The sequence below is a fragment of the Lissotriton helveticus genome, chromosome 5_1 (assembly GCF_964261635.1).
Source record: "Lissotriton helveticus chromosome 5_1, aLisHel1.1, whole genome shotgun sequence".
Classification (NCBI taxonomy): domain Eukaryota; kingdom Metazoa; phylum Chordata; class Amphibia; order Caudata; family Salamandridae; genus Lissotriton; species Lissotriton helveticus.
The window spans coordinates 2,099,681,618-2,099,709,526 of record NC_136065.1 but is presented as its reverse complement, the minus strand read 5'-3'; the positions used below and the strand labels follow the sequence as shown (position 1 = coordinate 2,099,709,526).

The window sequence follows — 27,909 nt, the reverse complement described above, 5'->3', positions numbered from 1 at the left end:
GACGGCACAAATGGTTGCCCACTCAGTAAATCAACACCACCGTCTCCATTATGTGGGGCCTTCAGTCATACCTTGAAAAGAGACGCGTTAAGAAAGCGTTAGGAGAAAGCGTGCCCTGCCTGCAACAGCAGGCAGGACAAAGCTATTTGAGAAAATAGTGCTCGGAGGCTGTAATTAAAGCCTACTAAGAAAAAACACATGCAACAGAGGGTGTCGCCATGGGAGGTTACTCAATGAGACATGGTGGTACTAGGGAGGGACTACTAAGCCTTTTGACCAATGAACAGCCAGAGTTTTCAGTGGACATGACACCAGCCAATGAAATGTGTGGGCGGAGCTTCAAGTCCCGAGCTCAATACAGCATGCCCTGCAGAGCAGCACATGCGCTGCCCAGGCTCGACCTAAAAACTATCACTTTTTATACGTTCTTCTCAGTGCAGTGCTATAATGTGACATACTAATGGAAAAGCGTCCACATGTTAAAGAATTGCACGTTTTTTAATTTGATGAGACCTTATCATATTTCATGTGATGCTTGTAAAATGTTCATGTCAAACATTTTCAAATCTCGTCTCTCGCACGGGCTCTAAGAGCCAAGCAAGACCCTTAGCTCGACTCTCAATATTAATTTGCTGGCTTGCCCACCTGTATTTATAAAGTGCTTAAAGTGCCATTCCCAACAGCTTTATAGAATGAATGTATCGCTCGATTTATAGCTTCTAAGCTTATATGCTCAATATGGGATTTTGAATCTAGGTTTTGAGAGACGATCCTACCTAAATATGAATACATTTTCTCACAATGCATAGTATTCTCCCCAGTTTCCAGCACAACTTGCTCTCTTTTTGCACAAAAATGTAAGAAAGGTTTTCACAGTATAGTCATGTAAAACATTTTTGGTTTCTTTGTAAGGCAATTGGAGTTAAAGCCAATAAAGTAAAGTCATCTGCATATAAAAGCTTATTTTGGAGGAAAATTATTAATTTTGTGCACCAGATTACAATAGTTTTGTATTGAAGTGTGTGCACTAGATTACAATAGCTTTGCATAGGGTTTTGTGAACCAGATTACAAAAGTTTGCATCAGTGTTTTAACTCTAGATAGAATAGGTTTGCATAGGTGTTTCTAAATCACTTTTAATAGGTTTTCTTTCTATGCAGTTTTTGTACCCTGGTGCTGAGATGTGCATGGGCTGACTAGCACAGAATCTACACCCGATGCATACCCTTCCAGTACACAATCATATGCCGAGACACATTCTTAAACATTCCACCCACTGTGCGTGTGATGTGCACTGCAGCACACCTTGATTGTGTGGAATGTTTGGAGAAATGAAAGCATTTCACCTTGTTAGTGCCTGCTTCAAGGAGGGTTTATGTTTTTGACCCAACGCCTGGTCTGTTATCTTACTAGATCAGACTTTGGGTATGAAAAACTATGGAGACTTGCGCAAATCTACCCAAATTACACCAGGGTAACTCCCCCTTGATGTAAAGTGGTGCAAAGTGGCACAAAATGCTATCTGCAGTGAGAAATTGGAACCTTTGCAATGCAAAATATGACATCCCATTGCAAGAGTTTGCATTGTTCAGCAGCGCTTTGTGCGACTTTGCCCTGGCACTAGGCCTTGGTACCTATGGTCCCAGGCCTCTGTTGAGCATGATGGGGTGTCGAAGTAGAAAAAGAAGCTGTTTTTATGAGCAATGTCGTTAAAGCAGGACTACTGACTGCTCCACTCTCTTTACCACAAGGCAGCTTGGAAGGCGGGGTCCTGGGCAACTAGCCACACCTTAAAATGTTACTGCAATAATATAAACTTGTTTATATTGCAACATATCTTACAGCAGGGTACTCGTGACTTAAAATGTGGTCAACTTCGTCGCGCCTTGAATTTTCCAATATTTATTTTAAATATTCCTCCTAGTTCGGGTAAGAAAAGTAAGGCGGAGCCGCAGCTCTGTTAAAGTCATCTGAGACCCTAAGTAAACAGGGCCCCACGTGTTTAAAAAGAGCCTTCACACAACCTAGGACTCAGGAGTCCCCAGCTTTTCCAAGAACGCTGCCTTTCAGATGTGGTGATACAGGGGGTTCCTAGCGGAAGAGACACAGCTCAGGGCTCAAATGTAAAATAGATTAACGTAGGGTATGGCGTAGGGTCTCGTGCATAACATGCACCGATGCGCACTGGATGTAAGCAAATGTTCTGAACATATGGAAAGCAGTCAAGACTACATCGCAGGCAAACTCTACAACTGGAGGTTAGAGTCCTCTGACGTAACGCAGACCTGCGCCTGAGCTCGTGGTGGGTGCATAATGAACTTACAAGCGTTCCACGAGCGTGCAAAACATCGCCCACCTACTGCGCTATGCCTTTAATGGACTCAGCCTTTCATCATGTAAAGGTTGGTAAAAACAGACCACTGAATGGCATGATATGGAAAAAATTACCCGTACTACGCAAAAATGCGGAAAAAGCAATAGCGGAAATCGCGAGTGACGCAAACAGGCGCTTTCGTTCGCTTTGTAGCCGTGCTCCTGTCATTGCATGTTTCGCGAAATTAAATCGTGTTCACGCAACATGGCGTAATCTTGGGCACTATCAGGCACATGCATCAAAGGAAATTGCATTCGCAAACGGTGCGAATCGCAAAATTCGGCCGTTTGCGAATGCAATTCCCATTTTTGGGATGCATTATGCATTTTGTTATTGTCGTAATTTAAGAAATCGCGTAATTTAAGAAATCGCAAAATTGCGATTTCTTAATTTGCGATTGCATTTAAGGAATCTCAAATTGAGATTCCTTAAATGCAATGCATCAAACTTTAAAAATTTGTGAATTCGCAAATAAGGGGTGCAAATTACCATGAAGTTGACCTTCATGGTATTTTGCGAAAACTTTGAAAAATGCACAAAATTGCATTTTTCAAAGTGCCATTTTACACACACACATGCCCAAGGGCATGTGTGTGTGAAAAATGTACTAAAAATGTACTAATGGCAAATTTCAGGGGTGCAACAGGGTGTCCTTTGGACCCCCCTGCAACCTTAAAATTGCATTCTCATTTTGCGATTCCTTAATTGCGATTCGCAAAATGAGAATGTCTTCCCATTCATTCCTATGGGCCTATAGGAATGAATGCGAAGGGATTCCTTAATTGTGATTCTTAAATTGAGAATCGCAATTAAGGAATTTTAAGAAATCGCAATTTATTTAGCGATTTCTTGATGCATTGCAGTTTGCGATTCCTTATTTTTCGCAATTAAGGAATCGCAAACTCCAATGTTGATGCATGTGCCAGTTTGCGTGATAATCACAATGCGAATCCTGAAACCTATGCAAGATTATGCCGGTGTAAAGGACTTTTTTCTGAGATCAGAGGAAGAACTTTCTACTATAAACTACAACTCTTCCTATAGCATCTTGGAGTAGTTCTAGATGTCATGATCTAAAAACCACCAGCGAAAAATAAACATTAAACTGCCTAGGGCTGGACATTCGCAGTGCGGGGAGCTACATGTGTAAAAATCATCAACTAAAAAAAACACCCTTCCTCCCTCAAGGGACCATGACGTGAGTTATCTTTAAACTTCCAAGAGAACATTTCAGGAACCAAGCTTTAAAGAATGGCTCTGCGTCAACACGGAGAGCTCCTTAGAGGCACTGTGCTTCACAGAAAGGGGGACTGTTTGAATGTATTAAAAAGGTGGGTGGCAACTAGGAAATATACCAGTAAATAAAGGGCTTTTACGAGCCTGTTAAACATCTCAAAACAGAGCCAAGTGTATATACCCGTTTCTAAGGGCCAGATGTAGGAACCCTAATACTGGTCGGTAAAGGCCGAAATTACCGAATTTCGGCCTTTACCGACCGGTATTAGGCATTTGGGATGTAGGTGGCTACATTTCAGATTCGGTAATTTACAGAATCGGTATTCAAGAATTTGGTAAATTACCGAATCAGATATGTAGGAAGCACTCAAGTGAGTGCTTTTCACCTGTAAGGATTCGTTATTTACCACTAACTACAAGTTGGTGGTAAATAACGAATACCGTTAAAAAAGCAATTTTATGCTTTTTTAACAGTGCCATGTGGCAGACGGGCATGTATGTGTGCCATATGTGCACCCATGCTTGGAGGCCCATAGGAATGAATGGGAAATACCGATTCTGTAAATACTGAATCGGCACATACCGAATTTTACAGATTCAGTAAAAATTACCGAATTAATGCCTACATACCATTTACCCATTCTAAAATACCGAATCGGTAAAATTCGGTATTTTAGAATCGGTAAATGGTATTTACCTACATCTGGCCCTAAATCATTTATTTAGAAGGCAAGTTTTGTCTCATATGTATTTAAAAAAACAGGGCATCAGATGCTTGCTCTAAAGCTACTGAAACAATTTACCAATGGCCCATTGAGGCTATGGGGCAGGTAAAGAAGCAGCGCCTGGATGTGGAAGGAAGTTCCCGCTGGGCAGCGCTGCCAGATTGCGACAGAAATGTGTTCATTTTGTGCTTGCTTTACCGCCAGCAGAAGCCCAGTGCCAACAGGGCAGAGGTGGAATCATGAAGAAAGTGCACCAATGCACCAGCTGGTGTGCACCCTCATTTTGCACGCGCGCCTCCTTGCTCCTGTCATGCGTGCGCCTAGTCGTGAGTTTGCGCACGCGCTGTGGTTAGGATTGACGCAGGATGCGCATATCACATCTTTCATCTGTTAGCGCTCATTTTATTTCGTTCCTTGGCACTGATAATATAGCCACGAAGTAATAATTGAGCATTAACCAAAAGGGTAATGTTTGCACCTCTGCGGACCACACAGCCCCCCTCCCCCTGCCCACACCTATGACACAGCATACAAATGACACGAACGTGCGTCAAGGGAGGTGCAAAGCAGCGTTTGCACACATCCACCCTGTCCAATGTTTGGTTCCAGGCTATCACTGCATCCTGGAAAGAAAGATTTACGACTTAAGTATATTTACACCTGGCTTTGCACACTATTGCTCAAAAAATCCCAACAGCGCTGCACTAGAAATGAGTCCCAAATATGTTTTATTAAATAGCGAGGCTGTGCTATAACCAACTATGAGAGCGCAGCAAACCCCCCCGGATTTATGAGACAGTCCAAACCTTTGCTTTGAGTTGAATCAGTGATCGTTTGGCCGAGTTGATAAAGGGCTTCTGATACTTTTCGATAAGAAATACTTATTATATTTATGCACAGCACTTTACCTGCAGGCATGGTAGGCAGCCAGTGGGCCCCACACAGCCCAATGCCTGCACGCGCTCACGGCTGGCGCCTACGGAGGGCCGAGAGGGCCATGGCACCACAGAGCGCGCGGATTGAGGGCTGGTAGGTAAACACATGCCTCTCCTTAAGACATCCTTCAGCAGAAGTGCTTCGGCATCTTCTCAGCCTGGCCACGGTTACTAAGTGGTACCCAGGGGTCAAGTGTTTGTCATCAGGTAATCATGGATTCTTAAACTTTGACCTTGTGACAGGGCAGAAATTCCTTTCATCCATTACCAGGGGTGGGAGGCATTTCCTGATGTCAATCTCAGACTTCTCTTTAAGGACGTGTCGAGAATCTTAGTTTTACTACATGTTTCACACAGCTACAGTTCCCAAATTCCCTCTCCTCTCCAAGCCCCCCACCCATGGGTGTCTCCTAGGCAGGAACAGCATTAACAACTGTCTACAAACACAAATAGAGATATCACGAGAACAGGAGACATAAACGCTACCTGATGCCCAGGCATGGGTCTGTTACACCCACCACGGGCGTGGATCGGTCCCACTCACTACAGGGCGTGGGTCAGTCCCAGCGGCCACAGGGCGTGGGCCAGTCCCACCCACCACAGGGCGTGGGTCGGTCCCACTCACCACAGGGCATGGGTCGGTCCCACCCACCACATGCCATGGATCGGTCCCACCCGCCACAGGGCGTGGGTCGGTCCCCCTCACCACAGGGCGTGGGTCGGTCCCACCCGCTACAGGGCGTGGGTCAGTCCCACCCACCACAGGGCGTGGGTCAGTCCCAACCCGCCACAGGGTGTGGGTCGGTCCCACCCGCCACAGGGCGTGGATCGTCCCACTCACCACAGGGCGTGGGTCAATCCCACCCACCACAGGGCGTGGGTCAATCCCACCCACCACAGGGCGTGGGTCGGTCCCACTCACCACAGGGAATGGGTCGGTCCCACTCACCACAGGGCGTGGGTCAGTCCCACCCACCACAGGGCGTGGATCGGTTCCACCCACCACAGGGCGTGGGTCGGTCCCACCCGCCACAGGGCATGGATCAGTCCCACTCACCACAGGGCGTGGGTCGGTCCCACCCGCCACAGGGCGTGGATCGGTTCCACCCACCACAGGGCGTGGATCGGTTCCACCCACCACAGGGCATGGATCGGTCCCACCCACCACAGGGCGTGGGTCAGTCCCACCCGCCACAGGGCATGGATTGGTCCCACTCACCACAGGGCGTGGGTCGGTCCCACCCGCCACAGGGCATGGATCGGTCCCACTCACCACAGGGCGTGGGTCAGTCCCAACCCGCCACAGGGTGTGGATTGGTCCCACCCACCGCAGGGCTTGGGTCAGTTCCAAGTGCCACAGACTAGTGTCAATGTGCAATATAAGGTACTTGATGAGCGGACTCACACGTTGGTCAAGGAAAACAAGGAAAGATTGTAAAGCATCAGCACCAGTTCCCATGACCGCGCATGGATTACAATAGAACTCTGTGGCCCACGCATGCATAATGCAACCAGGTGAGAGATGGGCGCGTGTGGCCTGCAAACGGAAAGGTGCCTTCCAGGAACTTTCACTCCATGAAGTGAAATTATCACACTGAGTAGATGAGTTTGTGGACATGTTTACAACATTACCAACCAAAACAAAGTCAACACCCAAGTACACAATGAGACGATTTTTTAAGGTACCGCCATGTTGGGAAGAAACATGGGGGGTCGAGCTTTTCTTTCCTGGCTCCTCGATTTTGGAACCCTCTTCCTGATAACCTCCGATTCCCTCAATCCTACTTGGAGTTTCGCCGAGGTTTGAAGACCTGGCTATTCATTAGAGCTTTTGAGGTCTAATTGTTACCCTGATTTGATGCCGACTGCTTTAGCGCCATGAAACCTTTTTGGTATACGTGTGCTCTATAAATTCCCCCAACTTCAACTTCAACTTCATGTCTCAAATATGAGGGCAAAACCTTTGAAAGTGGATTGTTTGGTGTTCAACGTTGGCTCACAGCGAACCATCATGCGAAAGAACATGGCACGCTTTAATCTTGTGACCGGTGACATGGTAGGTCAGTGAAACGATCAGTCCTCACCAACACATTGACTGGACGTCCATCTCTGGGCTCACTGGAAGATGCTACGATGTAGACATGCTGCACTGGTCACCAGATACAAACCTTTCCATGCTCAACTGATGCTGCGGAACCCGTGGTGAGAGGACGGATGCCACGACTACATTAGCACATGCAGAATGCACAGTATTACATAAATGAAGAGAAGCTTTTTGTGCACAGATATGAGGAATAACTTGTGGAATTATGACTTCCACAAGTTTCTCCAGGAGAGAATTAGCCACTTCATGTGCAGCAGTCACCGCCTGAAAATAAATGGATTTTGCATGTGCAGTGATTACAGCGTCACCACATTTCAAATACATTAATGATGTATTACTCTGAATGAAGTGAATGTGACAAATGTACAGTATGATGGTGGCTGTAAATCTGTAGGTTCTGTAAACGGGCCTGTCAACACTACCCGTGGTAGCATGAAGGTTCAAGCTCTACTTACCCGCCAGGTCCTCCTTCGATGACACCAGCCGAGGAGAACTGTTTCCAGGCTCGATCCGCAAGGACAACCTGGAAGGCAAAGGATTGTGGACGTTACACACCACAACAAAACAAAGAAATGCATGCACAGGTTAATGGAGGAAACAGACTATCAAGATTTGTGTGTGTGTGTCAATATGGAGGGTCTTCCAACCTGCAAATACATGGTATGTCCTGAGTAGTCCTTTTTCACTTTCTACTGCTCCACTGCACACTAGCCCTTCCTTCAATTCCTTCTCAGTAGCTCCGACCCTTTCCCCTTCCCAACTCCACCTGAGAAGCTTATTCAGTGTAGGCGTGGGCGGAATTACGCAAATCTCCATGAAACGGTAAAAAATCTACGCGAACACGAGGAATTGCTTGTTCGAGGTGCTTTTTTCCTGTTCGCAATTGCTGTTTGTGTACTCGGGGGAGGGGGGAATATCTTGCGAACTCGCATTTTGAGAACGCAAACAGGCAACAATTTCGCAAAGCTGCGGAACGCAGATTTTGGGGTAATTTCGCGTTCTCCGTGGACCGCGAAATTACCCAAATTCCGCGAGCGGAACGGTATTTGCAGCCCAGGCCTAATTCAGTGTCCCTCCTTCTCAACTTCAGTAGAGTGCACCCACAGACCACAGGCACCTTCCTTGGCGCATGAGAGTAGTGTCTGGAAGACTCGTGTTTTCTAGTCATCCAGAGGGTATGGGCGCTAAGCATCCATGTGTGCGGCACAATCCTGGTCCCAATTCGCAAAAAAAGTTTACATTTCTCTTTGAATGTAGTTTTATGTTTTTTACAATTTGCAAACATTCTAAGAAGCTGTTCAAGCGCTATTCTCCTGGGCAAGTGATGTCACCTCTCCCTCTGGCTCCTATCTCCCCTATGCTCCTCCCCTAAATCCCCACACTCCATCAGATCTGAGGGAGGTTCATTCACCTTCCTATTCATTTACAAAGTAGATAGAGGTCAGAGAGGAGTTTATGAATTCCCACAAATGTACATGTTGGTGGGTGTTCACAAGCTCACAAAGAAAATCACCGCTTGAGATGCCCACTTCCCACCCCTAGCATGGGATTTACTACTACAGATTTCTGTGCACTCTTTTTGGTGAAGTCTGCAGTAGTAAATTCATTTCTGCATGTCAGGAATCCTTTAGTCCGTTGCTGTCGGGATTATATGTTATGTTATACAGATTTGTAGAGTCTACTATCACCCGGGAGGGTATAGGCCACTGAGCAGGTTTGAGTCGAGCCACACCCAGGGCTTAGTGGGACTGGTCAAAACCCAGGTCTTCAGCTTCTTGCAGAGTTCAAGAAGTGAGGACGAGGCTCTTACGTGTACTGGCAGGTTGTCCCACACTTTAGGAGCGATTTATATGGGAAATGTGGCCTTAATGTAAAAAATGTTGCGGCTACAGAATCCTATAATTCCAGTGGCCTCACAAACACTGATATCCACTCACTCACTTAATCCCTCCATTCAGTGGCACCCTCACAGGTTTACCCTGGAGAAGTGTGGCTCAATAGTTAGAGCGGCAGACCCTGATGCAGAGGTCTAGCCCCGGACCAGGGTTCAATTCCCCGCCTCGGCGGGACTTGGGCTCAAAATTCCACCGACCTGATAATTCTCGCCTCGGTGCCTATTCCAATCATGGGTCCCACTCTGCAACTCTGGGCAATAGCTTGCTTAATCTCCACAACGCTAAGGATGCCTGGCCTCCACCTTGGGGGTGCCCAGGAGTGGACACCTCACAGGGAAAGCCAGGATGGGTTCCACAGCGGTATTCGTACAAGCGCCTTGAGACCCTTGCGGGTGAGTAGTGCGCTATACAAGTATCAATTTACATTTACCCTAAACAAACTCGCTCACAAACTAGGGTGACCAGACACCCCGGATTCCCCTGGACTGTCCCGGTTTTCAGAGGACTGTCCCGGCGAACCATCGCTTTTTCTAATGTTAAATACATGTCCTGGTGTTTGGGATTAATGTCAACTTATACTTGAAAGCAGAGTTGAAGGGCATGCCCAGCGTCACATGACATGTTTTTGTTGCAGGCAGCAGAGAAGGAAGCCAGATGCCTGCCCCCAGCAGAGGGGAGACCGAGTGGGAGGGGCACAGGGTGGAGGTCCTGCCATTGCTAATAATACATAAACATAGCGAACACTCAGAGTATATGATTTGGGAACTCAGACAATATGGCTTTTTAGATACAAGAGTTTTATTTATGTACATGACACTTTTTAAATGAGTATTTTTTTTGCATTGCAATGGTTTTAATTAACCATGCAAATAAATTAAACTTGAAACTTGAAACATAAACATAGCCGAGTTTGCATTTGAATGACTGCATTTACATCCTGCCTCCTACTGCGCTGTCTGAAAGAATTAGATAAATAAAAGTAGTAATTTCAGACAATTCTGCTTTGTAGGATATATATATATCCTGCAACATATAAATATTTATAAGGCTGGGACAGGCCAGATATATACCTTGGTCATTGCCAGCCTTTAGTCCTTCTTCTATGTCTGACCTGTCCCAGTTTTTACTTCTCAGAATCTGGACACCCAAACATAAAGGTCTCCATCAGCTACTATTACCAGCACTTTCACTGATAACAAAACAGACCAATTGACTTTACCAATGCTTGTTGCTAATGCAGGCAGTTGGTAAACTGGCAACGTAGGAAGCCTCAACTCCGTAACAGTGGGTCACGGGCCAGCCGCAGTCCATGCAGGTAACCGCGGTGGGGCAGTATAAGGGGAGATTTCGAGGCACGGTGCAGAGGGAAAATTAAATAAATAACGAATCGTCAAGAGGTTCGCGGGGATGGTTGGCCTGGTGACGCGCGGCCTCGATGCGCGCCAGGCCCCTCCCCCGCGCAGTCTCCGGGAGCAGGGCTTCTTGTTTTGGGAAAGCCGCTGCACAGCAGGCAGCCTTTGATCTCCCCAGCATGGTGCTCACAACCCTTCTCATGCATAACTAATGCGAACAGCTAATGTCAAACCGCATTAAAAAGCAAAAACCGGAGCACACTGAAGGCCTTCATTCAAACTATCTACTCAGAATGCAAATGCTGAAGAAATGAGCGAAGACGGGCACAAAGAGGGCTGTGGGGAGGCAGAGGGAGGCCACCCCCGGCGAACTTTCACATTTATGGAACAAGGGTCTACTAAAAGGCGAACCCACTGCAGGTCACAGCACTTGGGCTCTGCTCCAGGGGAGTGTACCAGCCTTTAATGCAGTGCGACCCAAACTTTTTAGAACCCCGACCCACTTTTTAAGAAAGACAAACCTTTGGGACCCGCCTACCTTTAACGGACATGAGGTGTTTTTTTTAATGTAACTAAAGCATTGTGGGGCAGTGCACCGTCACTTAAAGACAGCACACTTTTCATTGAAATGGTCACTAAATTTGCATGGCACACAGTTTTACTGAATAAACTATATAGCACACAAATGATGGTGTGGGGAAATTGGGTTTCAATGAATATTAATTATTTGTGCTTCACCAAGTGTCTTGATTAGATCTGACCCTATTAAAATCTTTGTTTCCATCACACTTTCGAATTACACGAAAAGTGCTTAATGTTTGCTTTTCTAACCTATGAATGTGTACAGTTCGTTTACAGGAGTTACATTTTGTTGTGTATTATGAAAAAATGACATCCGACAACCTTTCCTTTCACACTTCATGTACACCAGCAAGATTGTCTCATAATTCACTTTACTTTCCTTTCTCTGACTGCAGAGGGGAGTTTTAAACAACAGTGTTAAAAATCATAAGCAGTAGAAGACAGTCTGACATTTGACCTCTGTCTTTGAAGCTCAGCAAATGTGACAACGAATACAGAATTTAAAGGCACTATATTGATTGTTTGGACTTTCGTGCCCCACAAAAAGTCAGCTTTCAACCAATCAGTGGATCACAACCCACAATTTGGGAAACACTGCTTGAATGAATGGTTATGAATTTGATAAAATGCAATAAATGCTTCTTTCACTTCATCCTTTAGAATGAATGAAATATGTACATTAAGTTTCCCTTAAAATGGACTGGCCTCATCCTAGTAAATCGATACATTTGATAGTGGCCCAGCGCTCCACCTCCTTCATGGCTAGGTAAACGCTATACAAATACCATATATATGCATACATTCCCCCCCCCCCCTTCCCCCAACACCGTTTCCAGTCCTGCAGGCAGTGCTTAATTTGAGCCAGTGGTTTGCTGTGCTCTGCACGGGCAGTTAATTGTCAGCACTGCCACTTATAACAAGCATTGGCAAAACTAAGAGGTCAGGCTTTAGAGTGGTAACACATGCAATTATAGTCTTGCATACATTCTGTTTCCATGATTTCAGAACAATAAAGTCAAGCCTACTGGCTTTGCCAATATTTGTTTTTATCAATGACAGAACACTGTCAAACACACATCGCTGATACACACAAAATCGTTGTGGTTGTGGAAGTGATGGTAACGTGCAGGGCCGGAAGAAATTCGCCTCACGGTGGCGCACCCAACGATTGTGAATATCGGAGACAGTGTTAACCCCAAAGATTCCCCAAAAACATTTCACAATACAGTACATAAGGAAGGACTGGCTAGGAAAGGGAGTTTGAGATTGAAAATTCGAAAACCAAGAAGGTTTATTATAAAATGTAAAAGATACAAATCAGACAGTAAAAAGTTATTGAAATCTAAAAAAAGATGCAATTCAGAAAATAGTGAAAAGCAGACACAGCAGCAAACATATACCATTAAAATTAATTACAGAGGATTCATTTGTCATGAAGGCTAACAAATGCAGGTCAGAGACATGCTAATTTTCAGGTGTGCACCCAAATCAACAAGAAATGGGACAGAGTTCCTAGTAGAGGCAAAAATAATCTGTCGCTCCCCCAAATTCAAGGGAATTAAATGAAGGTTACTTGCATAGAAATGTCAGGAACTGCAAAGTCAGCATACTATGAAAATTGCTCCAACAAATCATATTTCAAACATTTTAAAAGGTCACATACCCCCCCCCATCACCTTAGCACTAACACACTACATGAATATTGATTCTCCCCTTCTGACCTTATATTGTGCAAAAGTGTTAGAAAAAACAAGTTATATAAACAACAGAGAACCACTGTGAATGAATGCAACACACTGTCCAGGCAGGAAGGACCTTGGATATTGTAGCAAAAGGGCTTCCTCTGGTGGGTTCTTCGAGAAGAGTGTCATTCAGAAAAAAAAACAATCTACATCTTTCTGCAGGCAGTGCCAGGTGAGAAATTCATTCATTCATAATAACTTTATTTCGGCCGATATGGCCATAAAAGTACATTACAAAGAAAAGTACAGTTTTTACAATCAAGAGAAATTTAAAAAAAAACAATGGAGAGTCCGATTCACAGGAGCTAAAATATAAACACTGTAAAGATACAATAATTCCAAATAGGGAGAAAGGCCATTAATAGCAGCAGTCTGGGAAAAGCTTATAAAAAGGTGAGAAATATAAAGACAGAATTGATGAAGCATCTATATATGAACAAGATGGCGTGGGGGCCTAACTAGTTTATGCCTGAAAACACATTGTAATGATTTTGTTTCAATTGCATTAGTTCTATATCCGTATACATTATTATTGTTAATATTATTATGTATCAGTTCTATATCCGTATGTGTGACTCAAAGTGCAGAGCAACTGATAATGCACATTTTAATATAAATGCACAAAAGGGAGTTGGCCTAACGGCTAGGGCGCTCGACCTCGGACCTGGGGATCTGGGTTCGAGTCTCGGTAACGACGCCAAAAACCCCCTGTGATTCTGGGCAAATCACTTAATCTCCCCGTGCCTGAAATGAAAGTGTGTCCTCATGTAACGTAACTGGTGCTATGTAAAGCGCTCTGATAGACCAGTTCGGGTCTAGTTCGCGCTATATAAAACTCTGCAAAAAAAAAAAAATCTCCCTGAGTGATAACGACGGTGGTGGTAATGCCGGTGGTAATACCAATGCTGGTGGTAACAGTGGTGCTGGTAATATCGGTGGCAGTAACGGCTTTGGTGGTAATGGTGGTAGTCGTAGTGAGGATGATGGGAATGGTCATAGTAATGGTAGATTTGATAATTGATCATGTTAAGCTGCAGTGAAGGAGTGGCGGGGAGAGCAGAAACATGTACTGCAAAGACCCAAGGGAACTAGGAGGACGGATAGAGAGGGGGGCCTAGACCTCGCAAGTGTTGGAATGGTCACATTCAATGTGTAAAGACAGAAAAGCAATTAGTTTGTCAGCTTCAGCCTAGTCTTGTATTTGTTCCTGGCAAAAATGATCATCAGAATGCCTTTGTTTCATTTGCTGCATTGGAAAAAAGATGTAAATTAAGATTAGAATCCATTGGTGATCGAATGGTACAGTAAATGCGATGATTCATTGTAGTTTTGAAATAAATGTAAAGTAGTCACGCATGCATTGCAAAGGAAGCCCTGTATAAGAAGCAGAATGATGTACCAAAAGCCAGTATTATGTGGTGATAAAGTTATCCTCCTCTGAAGCTCACTGTATGCAGATTTTTGATTAATAACAAATTGCTTGTCTCTGACCGACAGCTGAAGCTGTCTGTAGCCAGACGTAATTATCGGTATGACTTAAGGAATGACCCTTGTGCTCTTTGCCAGCAGTAACCTTGTTAATACTTGTCTTTGGTCAACTAGCGAGGGTAGGCAACTCCCTTCTGCTTCCATTTGCCTGACTCCGAGATCCTGGGAAACAGGAAGTTCAGTCATGTTCTTGCTGGGGGCGGGCCATATGCAGCCGCGGTCCGTGCAGGTAACAGCGGTGGGGCCAGGTAAGGGGAATTTTGAGGGTCGATGCCAAGGGCAAATTAATTAATTATTTTTGTTTTTCCTCTGCACCATCCCTTGAAATCCCCTCTTACCCAGCCCCTCTGCGGTTACCTGCACAGACCGAGGCTGACCATATTATGTCCATGTTCAACCTTCTCCCCCAGACTTCAGCCCTGCTCCACACTGACCCTACCACTCACTCTTGTATCATGGAAGCGCTATCGCTGTCTACCCTCGGGCCCTGCACGACTCACAGTCAAGCGTGTTAGTCCACCTTTGCAACACCCTCAAGTCTCAATGTCCGGCACCCGTCGCTTTGATGGTCCTTAATGTCACTGCATCAGTGCCCTAATTCTTCAGGGGTAGGATGCTTTCACAGGAGCAGTCAATCTGCTTCACTCACTGCTTGAATGTTCCCATATGGCCAGGGACTGCCAGAGGACCCCTATCCTTCCGTTAACCAACATAACATTATTAACAGGACGTGAGAGGGCTTTCTTTGGAAGGCGGGGGATCTTTCGACCACCCGGCCGTATTTATTAAAACATACAAAATAAATCAAAATTGAAATAAACAATATTTACACAATTACGCAGAAAATGTTACAATTGATATATACAGGTATTCAGATGGCTAACCTTAACATATTTCTAGTACAAGGTATTTCCTAACCAAAAACTAACATAATCACATTATACCATCTTTATTTTCTGCGTACCTATTTGGGCCTACGGCAAGGTCAATAACTGGTGTCAGATCCTTATCACTAAACCACGCCCTCCCGAAGGAGTGCGCATGCGCAGCATTTGCCAATCACACTCCTCCGGAGGAATCAGTCCCAGGCATTCACTCTGCCATTGTGGTACAGATGACCTTCCAAATGGCAAATGCTGCTCTCCAATGGCATTGAACCCAAGGCTGCCCACAAGAGCAGGCAGAAGAGCAACAACTCTGTGCCTCAACACCAGCAGAATGATGAATCATCAACAGATTTCTATCAAACGCCCAACCAAATGTTTTACAGACAGCAATCTGCCCCTCTCCAGCAGCCACAAACATAACTAGGATGTTTAAACCACACACCATGAAATGCTCCACATATACCATAACTCTGCATTCAAAGCAAGCAGCACAATACCACATCAAATGCAGGGACTCCATCGTCTCATGCAAAAAACACAACAAAGACAACTTAATATCCCCCAGAACCACAGAATCTCTTCATACAGCAACAGCCCCAAAGACCTCTCACACAAGCAATATAGATCCAAACTATGCAGATGAAATTGCAAGACCTTCTTAGAGTCCCTCGTACAATGGCCACCTTGGGAATATACAGAAAGCTAACAACCAAACAAAAGAGTCTCTACCTGTACGAATCCATATGCGCTAAAAAGTCACAGATTTAAAAACACCTGTGAAGCTGGCCTACTGACGAAAGCATTCCACAACAGGAGTATCAAAACATATCAAAATGTATTAATATTTAATACACATTATTTAATTGTTAAATGAGACATAAAAAGATAATTCATATCCCACCCACACTCACGCGGCCATTCAAACAACAGAACTCATAACCACACATGCTCATGCGTCCTGAGAATCAGGAATCCATCAATACACAAAACACCGTAATAATAGTTATAATAATAGAATTCAAAATCAGCACAATAACAGGTGAACCAACAATGCCATCCAGTGTTGACACTGATGATAATATTTTAGAACACACAGATCATTATAAACATAAATAATATAATAAATCAAGCAAATGCAAAAACAGAGAAAGGACAATATATAAGTTAATCCATGAGGTTCAGATCAGCAAATTTAAACAAATTGGAAAATTAATCATAGGCTTTTTATGGTCCATCAAATATTTCATTATCATTGATTAACTCATATATTATTCTTTCTTCAACTCACTCTACTCTGAAACAATCTGGTCTCTGCCACTGCACTCACTGCCACTGCAATCTACGCTTACAGAGTAGATTGGTATAGATTGCAGTGGTGTAGAGTGTATTATTTATTTAGTAAAGTGGTACAGAGAGCATTGGTGTAGAGTGCAGTGGCATAGAGCGGTGCAGAGTAAAGTGACACTTTACAACAATGCACTATACGTCACTCTACTCTACAATTTACAATTCTCTACTCATGAGCACTGCACTCTCTGCCACTGAACTCTATGCCACTCTATCACGTGCCACTTAACTCTATACCACTGCACTTGACTCTGCACCACTCTAAACTTCTCTACTGCACTCTACACCAATGCACTCCAATATACTGTGCACCATTGTACTCTATGCCACTGCACTCTACACCATTCTAGTTTAGGCCCCTCCACTCTGCACCACTTCACACCACACCACTCCAATCTGCAACACTGCACTTTAAGCCATTACTCTATACCACTCTCGACCCTGTACCACTCCACTCTACACCACACCGCTCTACTCTGAAACAATCAACTCTATGCCACTGCACCCTATGCCACTCTACTCCACTCTGCACCACCCCACTCGACATCACTGCAATCAATGCTGTGCCATTCTGCACCTCTCCACTCTACTCTGAAACAATGTACTCTATACCACTGCACTCTAAGCCATTCTACGCCACTGCAGTCTATGCTAAGCCACTGTACGCTAAACCACTGCACTCTTCCCCAATGCACTGTATACCACTTTACTCAAAACCAATGCATCCTATGCCACTTCCACTACACCAACTACTTTGCACAACGGAACATGACACCACTATACTCTAGAACATTCTATTCTATGCCACTGCACTCTACTCCACTGCATGCTACGTCACTCTACACTACTGCACTCTATGTCACTGCACCCTACGACACACCATTCTGCTATGCACCACTGTTCTCCACATCACTGCTGTCCACATCACTCTGCTCTGCACCACTCTACTCTGCAACACTCTACGGCCCTCCAATCTTACACTCTAGTCTGCATGGCTGCACTCTATGCCACTGCACTCTACTCTGCACCACTCAACTCTACGCCACTCTACTGCATTCTATACCGCTGCACTCTACACCACTACCTTCTATGCAACTGCACTCTACGCCACTCTACTCTACACCTCTGCCCTCTACCCTACACAACTCCAATTTATGCCTCTTCACTCTACGCTACTCTACTTCACACTGTGCCTCTCGGTGCCATTGCACTCTATGCAATCTACACCACTTTCCTCAAAACCAATATACTCTATGCCACTGCACTCTACGCCAATCTACTCTGTACCACTTTACTTTAAGCTACTTCACTCTAGGCCACTCTACTCCACTTGCCTACACTCCACTCTACTCCCCTCCACTCCACGATATTCCATTCTATTATGCTCTACTCCATTAAACTCTGCTCCACTGACACTCTACTCTACAGCACTCTACTCCATTCTATGAGAGTGCTCCAATCTACAACACTCTATGCAACTCTGACAGTGTCACTCCATGACACTTTACCCTCATCTATTCTGCCCCACACTACTCCAGTCCACTCTATGCCACTCCACTCTATGACAATCGACTCCGCTGTAGACCCCTCTACTCTAAAAAAGTCTTTACAACCCCCTCTATTCCACTCCACTCTGCTCTACACTACTCCATGACACTCTATGCCACTCCACTGAATGAAACTCTACTCCCTCCGTGACACTCCACAACACTGTATGCTACTCCCTTCTCTCCTTTCCGCTCAACCCTAAACACCATACACCACTCAATGACTATCCACACTACTCCGCTTTACGACACTCCACACCACTCTCCTTTACGCTAATAACTTTTAGCTATGCTGAACATCAGCCTCACTGGCGTTCAACATTGGTAAAATTGGCAAACCAATATCTTTTGCATAGGCAAGACCTATTGGCTTTGCCAATGCTTGTTTCCATTTGTGCTTCTGTCAGCTCTCACGCCACAGTGCTATGGGGCCACAGCTGACTGCAGAGTTATCCTTCATGCACTCTATAGAAACTGGATGGACACATCCAAACCATTAAATAGTAACACGCATTAGCAAAGCCAAAATGTCTCGGATTTGGGATCTTTTGACTTTGCCAATGGTTTTAGCCATGCTGCACAGCTCCCCTGATGTTGCGCAACATAGCTAACAAACTTTTTTTTTTAATGTTTTTATTGGCATTTACATATTACATATTACAAAAGACACTGTGACAAATAACATATATCAAGTTTGGGGACCAACAGAAACGACTGCAGCGCATACAGAACGTCTCCGCACGACTCATCCTCGACATCCCTCGCCACAGCCACATATCGGCCCACTTGAAAAACCTGCACTGGCTCCCCGTCAGCAAGAGGATCACGTTCAGGCTCCTTACCCACGCACATAAAGCACTTCGCGACATGGGCCCCGAATACCTCAACAACCGCCTCTCGTTCTACTCTCCTACCCGCCAGCTGCGCTCCGCCAGCCTCGCCCACGCAACCGTCCCACAGATCCGCAGAGCCACCACCGGAGGACGATCGTTCTCCTACCTGGCCGCCAAGATATGAAACTCCCTCCCCGCTCACCTACGACTGACCCAGGACCATCTCTCCTTCATGAAGCACCTCAAGACCTGGCTATTCGAGCAGTAGCGCCCCCTTCCTCTCCCTTCAGTGCTTTGAGACCCTTGCGGGTGAGTAGCGCGCTCTACACATGTACTGATTGATTGATTGATTGATGACCAGAAGCAACACGGGTGAGCGTGGGTAGCAACATGGTGGTGCGGATCAGGGATGCTCGAAGGGGGAAGCTGTCTACAAGTGAAAGTGCATGTAAGACAACCTCGAAGGACAAACTTGTGCGAAATTACATTTTTTAAATGTTATGAAAAGAAATGTGCTGGGAGAAGTGAGAAACAACAGACACCAAGAAAACTCTCTTGGAGTGCTTCTAGAAAAAGAAAAAAAAAGTTCCAGAAAAACAGATAGTTCTAGAAGGGTAAAGGAGCCAATCGGAGAGATGGTAATGGTGCTATGTTCCACTGGACGGACAAAGGCTAAATGGACGGCCTAAAACAACAACAGATAATCAAATAGAAAACAAAATAAGACTGAGATGGAAATGGTCCTGTCTGTGTGCTGATTCAGGAAGTGATTGACAATGCCTCAAGCCAATGACTGAAGGTGTCAGAGCAAAAGAAACTGTTATCTTAAGGAGGCAAGTCGGATGTTTTGCTGTGCCACAACAACAAACTGAGGTGGGGCCCGTCATAGGATGAGGCCCTGTTTCAAAACTGTCTTGCAGAGAAAGAGAAATAACAGCCGATTCTGTATTGGCGCCATCTAGTGGCATTGCCCATGTTAGCGGCCTCGTTAGGTATTAATAGGACATCTTTGCTATAATATAAGACCTGTAAATGAATGTTGTGGCACGAGCTCAGTCAGTGCTCTAGGGCAGTGTTTCCCAAACTGTGGTCCGCGGACCCCTAGGGGTCCGTGACACATTTCCAGGGGGTACTCAGACAGCAGTTTTAAAAGCCCTGCAAAGTTCCAAGTATAATTAGAAGTTTTCGAGCAACAATAAAGGTGTCAAAATAAAGCCAGTGATTAATGTTCCTGCTGGAGAGAGATGAGAGTTTTGTCTAGTGGCAGCTTGACTTATCGAATGTAGCACAGAGGGTTAATATGCCTATTGCAAAGAAAGTGTACCTGCTTTTAAAAAAACAGTGTTTTATCTGCACAGGTCAGTGGGTTACTGCTTTTGTCACAGGGGTTCTTTAGTTACTGTGCAGTTTATAAGTGACAATCGTGATCTAGCACAGTGATGTATAAACTGGCATCAAAAAGAGGTTTGCAAACTGCATGGTACAAGTTAGTAGCCTATGTTTTTACCCAGTCTTTCATTACCCTGATGCTGCTAAAAAGGTTTATTTGAATGGAAATAATTGTTTCATTGATAAATTCATTGCTAACCACTGTGTTATGCCTACCAGTATGAATGACATGTGAATCCTACAACTTGTTGTCGTCTTTGCCTTATGTAACATTTTTTATACACTGATTTACATGTATGATTCATTGTCTCTTTGGGGCAGATTTACAAGGAAAGTGACTCCGTGAGTGCTGCAAGCCATTTGGCTGCGCCGCACTTAGTCACTTTCAAAGCACAGGGATGCAACATATTTACCACAGTTTGTTGCATCTCAGTGCTCTCCCTGCACTGGTGCACAAACTGCTGCCCTGCGCCGGCACAGGCACCTTTGCACCATGGAGCAAGGATGTCTATGTTGTGGGCAGATTGTTTATGTGCAGGTAGGATTCCCTTTCTGCACATAAACAATCACTACAGGAGATTTCATCTTTCTAAAAATCGCGAAGAAATGAATACATTTCTTCTTGTTGCGCCTTTCTACGCCTCCCTTGGGGAGGCGTAGCATTCAGACGCATTTCCAGATTTACAATTTCTCGTAAATCTGGAAATGTGTCAGGTTCCATGGGTGTTGCTTGGGAACACTCGCAGTAAAACCAATGGAACACATCTTTCACGCAAAGTGCTGCGTGCAAAGGGGCCATATTTACAAGAACAGGAAAATTCACACAGGGTGGCTTTTCCTGTCCTTGTAAATATGGGGCACTAAAATGCACCGCCGAAGCGTCACTTTTTGTGACGCACTGTTTGAGCAAGGGGCTTGTAAATCTGCCCTATCTGTGTGTGTTGTAAAGTGCTCTGACATCCTTCAATGGTATGGGAGATGCTATAAAACAAATGAAATACATGTGACAGAGGGACTATGGAGAGATGAGAGGCACTGTTGGAGGGTGATAATCTGGGAATCATTGAAGAAGAACCCCAACAAAGATTGTCGTATCCTGGTGCATAGTATGGTCATCATTTACTATTCTTTAAAAGCTAATACAATTCAATATATAATGATAAATGTGTTGTAGAATGCACTATTGTTTCCTACATTTTTTGGGGGGGAGAGCCTCCCAAAGCCCCCTTTGTAGTGGTCAGGCTCACTCACTGCACTTGGTGTGCACCCTGTGGGGACTGGTCTGAAAACATTTGCCAGGGCTGCTTTGGGTTTCCAGTCTGGCCCTGGCAGGAGCAGGAGCCTCGTACTGCAAAATAAAACCAACCATTTAAAAGTTAGTCATGGAGATGCAGCACCAGCCTCCCCAAAAAAGTGTTTAGTTTTTTGCAGATTCTTTCATTATAAAATACTAAAATCCTTAGTAATTCGACAATTTTTTTTGTGTGCACACCAGTGTTTATTTTTTCGAATTACTGTTTTAATGTTTGAAATTTGAATCATACGGATTGTTTGGGGGGTCCCCGGCTTCCAGTACTGTCTCAATGGGGGTCCTCAGGAGTCAAAAGTTTGGGAACCACTGCTCTAGGGAATAATTACTTATGTGCCCCCCTTCTGACAGGCTGCCAAAGACCCCTAAAGGAAGCATAAAGTACAATATTTTGACATTAATGGCCCAGGCGCCAGGCACATCAAACCTAAAAACGAAGTTTAAGAGTTGCCTGCTTTAAACGTCTATTTTTATCAAGTTATTCTTTTCCGAGGATTCAAAAAATTCCAAATATTCGGAATCCGACTCTTAAAGATGATAAGAAAGCAGCATACGTTTGACAGCAGAAATGCTGCCGAGTGAGGGATAAAAGCCTCTTAACCCATCATCTTCATTCTTTCTTGATCCTGGAAACATTTATTTTGTCTCTGAAATCCCTGTGCATACACTCATAACCAGGGGCGTGTCTGAAAGTCTTTCACACCCAAAGTGCTCTTATTAGAGACTTTTTGGCAATCGCACCCTTTTGTAGTCCTTGGCAGAGGCAGCCTACCTTCAGGTGCCTCATAGGCACTTGTTACATGTAGGGTATACAGCCTATCACCTCTGCACCTAGTGGCCTTCCAAGCCACTACCATATGGGAAATGCTGACATGGCCTGGTCGAGCGGTAGTGGTGGAGCATGCCACCTCTGAGCTAGTGGTAGCCTCAGTTCACTCTTCCCTGGGGCTCAGGAATTGCCAGAGGTTACCTCCACCCTATCCTGCAGGTATTGCAGGGCAGCAAAGCAACGTGGGGATTCTTGGAAGCGTGTACAATGGTGAAGGCTGCCTTCACTTGAAGGTACTCTAGGACTCCTTAGGACTGCCATCTCTGAGTTTGCATAAACAGATTCCAACAATAAGGGAATCTCTGGCACTCCTTTGCCAGTTCCATCTGTGTGCAACGCAGTCTGGCGTGAACCTTGAGGGTTCTGTAGAGCCCCGGGGTCTGAGCCAGGAATGGGCTCCACCTGGTGACACGAGGGGCCACCAGGTGGGACAGGGATATCTGTATGGTGCTGCCGGCATTGTCATGATAATATCTGCCAGCACCCCAGCCGACATTCTTGGCACATATGGTGCAGCCAATCCTGCAAATGAGGAGAATTGCTGGTGGCAGCTGTGGTAGAAGAAAGATTTGGTAATGGTAAAAGAATGACTTAGCGGTGGTAGCAGAATGGTTTGGCCATGGTAGAAGAATGGTTTGGTGGCGGTAGAAGAATGGTTTGGTGACAGTAGAAGACTGGTTACGTGGTGATAGAAGAATAGTTTGGCGATGGTAGAAGAATAGTTTGGCGGTGGTAGAAGAATGGATTGGTGGTAGTAGAAGAATGGTTCGGTGGTGGTAGAAGAATGGTTTGGAGGTGGTAGAAGAATGGTTTTGTGGTGGTAGCAGAATGGTTTGGTGGTGGAAAAAGAATGGTTTGGTGGTGGTAGAAGAATGGTTTGGTGGTGGTACAAGAATGGTTTGGTGGTGGTAGCAGAATGGTTTGGTGGTGGAAAAAGAATGGTTTGGTGGTGGTAGAAGAATGGTTTAGTGGTGGTACAAGAATGGTTTGGTGGTGGTAGAAGAATGGTTTGGTGGTTGTAGAAGAATTGTTTGGTGGTTGTAGAAGAATGGTTTGGCGGTGGTAGAAGAATGGTTTTGTGGTGGTAGCAGAATGGTTTGGTGGTGGAAGAAGAATGGTTTGGTGGTGGTATCAGAATGGTTTGGTGGTGGTAGCAGAATGGTTTGGTGGTGGTACAGGAATGGTTTGGTGATGGTGGAAGAATGGTTTGGTGATGGTCGAAGAATGATTTGGTGATGGTAGAAGAATGGTTTGGCGGTGGTAGAAGAATGGTTTGGTGCTGGTAGAAGAAGGGTTTGGCGGGTGTACAAGAATGGTTTGGCGGTGGAGAGGATGATTAGGCTAGGGTTGAGGAGAGCCTTCATCCACCCCAGATGAAAACTTTTGTGAAACTAAAGGGCACTTAGGTACAAAAAACGTTTTGTGAATTCACTCCTTAATGTTACCATTAATTATTCATGTGGAATTTGTACGACTTCTTCATGAAAGAGTAAAAGTCAATTCTTTGAACATGTTGTGATGCAATGTGAGATAATAAGTGTACTTCTGCTGCACACCAGTAAATAATACCTAATGTTTTCTTTTTTCTCTGGGCACATATATCACGTAAACGTTTATTATGTCTATCATTAGTAGAAATTCACGGTATTGCAACTTAGCATGCATAATAACCAACAGGAAAAAAATAAAAACTCCGTGTTATTCATAGAAGTTATCCATCAGACTTGAGGTGCATCGGTGATTTCATCAATGGGATACTATCTCTATAGCAGAGTTAGGTTCCTAAAGGGCCTAGTCATGTTGTGTGCACCCTAGCCACACTGACTCTTCAACAGGATTTATCTGCCAATCCAACTGGCTTGCAGCAGTCTGATTGACAAAGGGCTTGGGAGAAAAGTCTGACGTTTCTTCCCATGAGGTTATTTACAATCTGGAGTAATTGTTCCACTTTCATGATACTCACAAACTATCCCAGGAGTCCTGCTGACACTTTGCGCGTCACAGATGTCCAAGGATTACTCACATGTTTATAATTTATGAATTTGTAATTTCCACCAACAGCAAATTTCAGCATAAGTAAATTAAGTGGAAAAGAGATTTGCACTTTATTTCTCTGCAAGGCAAATACTTATTCCTGTGACAAAAACCCCTTTCCTACACCCCTCTAATGCATGAGTTTATTTTTTGCCCATTTCCACTCTCGAAAAAGAGGTACAACTGCCTTTGACAGAGGCCAGTCTCCTTGGTTTCCAGAGTTGGAAACAAACTGCACGGTGTATGTGTATGTTTGCTAATGTTCACTTACTATTCTAGGCGCTTTCCCAGTGAATACTTATATTCCCATCCCTTTTACGTTTATGAATGTGGCCACGTCACCCTACATTCAGATATTACCATGTCCTTAAATTCATTTTATATGGTGTCGACTTCATGTATCCTAATTCTCCAATTCAAGATGCCTAATATATTCTTCTAAATAACAGTTTGTGCATTTAAGTTTCTGAATTATCACGATTTCTAAAGTTAGATCACAAGTTTCAGAATCAAGTTCAGAATCAGAAATAAAACATAACAGTCAGAGTGAGAAGCCAATGTGGCTGAGACAGGTTAAAATGCTAGCCTGAGTTGTGGAACTAATTCTGTTTCATGTTTTTGAACTGTAGTTCCCAGCCTCCATCTCTACAGGAAGTTTATATCAGTACATTTCCAAGCATCTAACTCTACAGGAAGTGGCATCACTGATTTCCCTCCAAAACATCTTAAAAGAAGAAGCCAGACAGAAGTGCCTCATTCCCCAGCATCCATCTCGGCAGGAAGTGACATCACACTTTTTCCAGGTTCTATCTCTGCAGGATGTCAACTCACTGGTTGCCACCTGAAACCTCTTGCCTCCTCCCCTTCTGCAGTCAGCTGCTCAGGACCTCCCACCACCCAGGCATCCTCAGCTAAGGACAGACATAGACAACGGAGTTACTTGTACTTGTTTGGGCTCTCAAGGTGATGGGCCAGAGACAGTGCTCCACTGCCAGCACAGCAAACGCTTACAAGGAAAGACGTCATCATACCCCTTAGACAGCACCCTTTTTATTACACCCCATAATAACACTACATCGTACACCATACAAACACTCCTTTTAAGACCCAGTGGCGGCTCATATGCTAAGGCAGAGGAGTGTTGCCCCACTGCTCACAGAGCAGAGTAAACAAAAATTATAATAACATAAGTTATTTCTGTTATTGACATTTTGTTTCGGGCCAGGTTGGGCGGTGCTGCGACTCCTGTGAAGGTCCTCATTCAGTGCACTATAAGTGAAGGGTAGTCATTTAGTGCACTCTAAGTGAAGGGTAGTCATTCAGTGCACTCTAAGTGAAGGGTTGCCATGATGTGGCACTGTATTTGATGACAGACGTTGTGTGCATTCTAACTGAAGGGTGAGAAGTCTGCTGCACCGTATCTGATAGTCATGCTGTGCAGTTTAGCAGAAGGGTGTGCATTCTGTGGCACAGTATCTGATGATAGGCATTCTGTGTCTCTGTTGAACGGTGAGCATTCTATGGCACACTATCTGATGACAGACATTCTGTGGACCTATTGAATGGGAGGCATTCTGCAGCACATCCTCTGATGATAAGCGTTCTGTGCACTCTATCTGATGACAAACATTCTGTGGACCTATTGAATGGGAGGCATTCTGCAGCACATCCTCTGATGATAAGCGTTCTGTGCACTCTATCTGATGACAAACATTCTGTGGACCTATTGAATGGGAGGCATTCTGCAGCACATCCTCTGCTGATAAGCGTTCTGTGCACTCTATCTGATGATAAACATTCTGTGGACCTATTGAATGGGAGGCATTCTGCAGCACATCCTCTGATGATAAGCGTTCTGTGCACTCTATCTGATGACAAACATTCTGTGGACCTATTGAATGGGAGGCATTCTGCAGCACATCCTCTGATGATAAGCGTTCTGTGCACTCTATCTGATGACAAACATTCTGTGGACCTATTGAATGGGAGGCATTCTGCAGCACATCCTCTGATGATAAGCGTTCTGTGCACTCTATCTGATGACAAACATTCTGTGGACCTATTGAATGGGAGGCATTCTGCAGCACATCCTCTGATGATAAGCGTTCTGTGCACTCTATCTGATGACAAACATTCTGTGGACCTATTGAATGGGAGGCATTCTGCAGCACATCCTCTGATGATAAGCGTTCTGTGCACTCTATCTGATGACAAACATTCTGTGGACCTATTGAATGGGAGGCATTCTGCAGCACATCCTCTGATGATAAGCGTTCTGTGCACTCTATCTGATGACAAACATTCTGTGGACCTATTGAATGGGAGGCATTCTGCAGCACATCCTCTGATGATAAGCGTTCTGTGCACTCTATCTGATGACAAACATTCTGTGGACCTATTGAATGGGAGGCATTCTGCAGCACATCCTCTGATGATAAGCGTTCTGTGCACTCTATCTGATGACAAACATTCTGTGGACCTATTGAATGGGAGGCATTCTGCAGCACATCCTCTGATGATAAGCGTTCTGTGCACTCTATCTGATGACAAACATTCTGTGGACCTATTGAATGGGAGGCATTCTGCAGCACATCCTCTGATGATAAGCGTTCTGTGCACTCTATCTGATGACAAACATTCTGTGGACCTATTGAATGGGAGGCATTCTGCAGCACATCCTCTGATGATAAGCGTTCTGTGCACTCTATCTGATGACAAACATTCTGTGGACCTATTGAATGGGAGGCATTCTGCAGCACATCCTCTGATGATAAGCGTTCTGTGCACTCTATCTGATGACAAACATTCTGTGGACCTATTGAATGGGAAGCATTCTGCAGCACATCCTCTGATGATAAGCGTTCTGTGCACTCTATCTGATGACAAACATTCTGTGGACCTATTGAATGGGAGGCATTCTGCAGCACATCCTCTGATGATAAGCGTTCTGTGCACTCTAAGTGAAGTGTGGCCATTTAAAGCACTCCACTTGAAGGGTGACCAGTGTGCCTCATTGTATCTGATCACATGCGTTTTATGCACTCTAACTGAAGGGTGAGAATTCCATCACACCATATCCGATAGGCATTCTGTGCAGTCTAAGTAAAAAGTGAGCATTCAGTTACACAGTATCGAAGAGAGAAATTCAGTGCCCTTTAAGTGAGAGTATTCTGTGGCACAGTATCGAAGATAGACATTCAGTGCCCTTTAAGTAAAAGATGGGCATTCTGTGGCACAGTATCGAAGATAGACGTTCAGGGCCAGATGTATCAACATTGGATTTTGTGAGTCTATAACAGCG

General features: G+C 44.7%; 1 protein-coding gene across 1 annotated transcript in view; it reads right to left on the bottom strand.

Moving 5' to 3' along the window:
- Positions 1–27,909, bottom strand: part of RALGPS1 (Ral GEF with PH domain and SH3 binding motif 1) — a 1,636,862-nt gene that overhangs the window by 411,093 nt on the left and 1,197,860 nt on the right. The window contains exon 12 of the mRNA XM_078646110.1: positions 7,830–7,897. Coding sequence (XP_078502236.1) covers positions 7,830–7,897 — 68 coding nt within the window. The remainder of the gene's footprint in view (positions 1–7,829; positions 7,898–27,909) is intronic.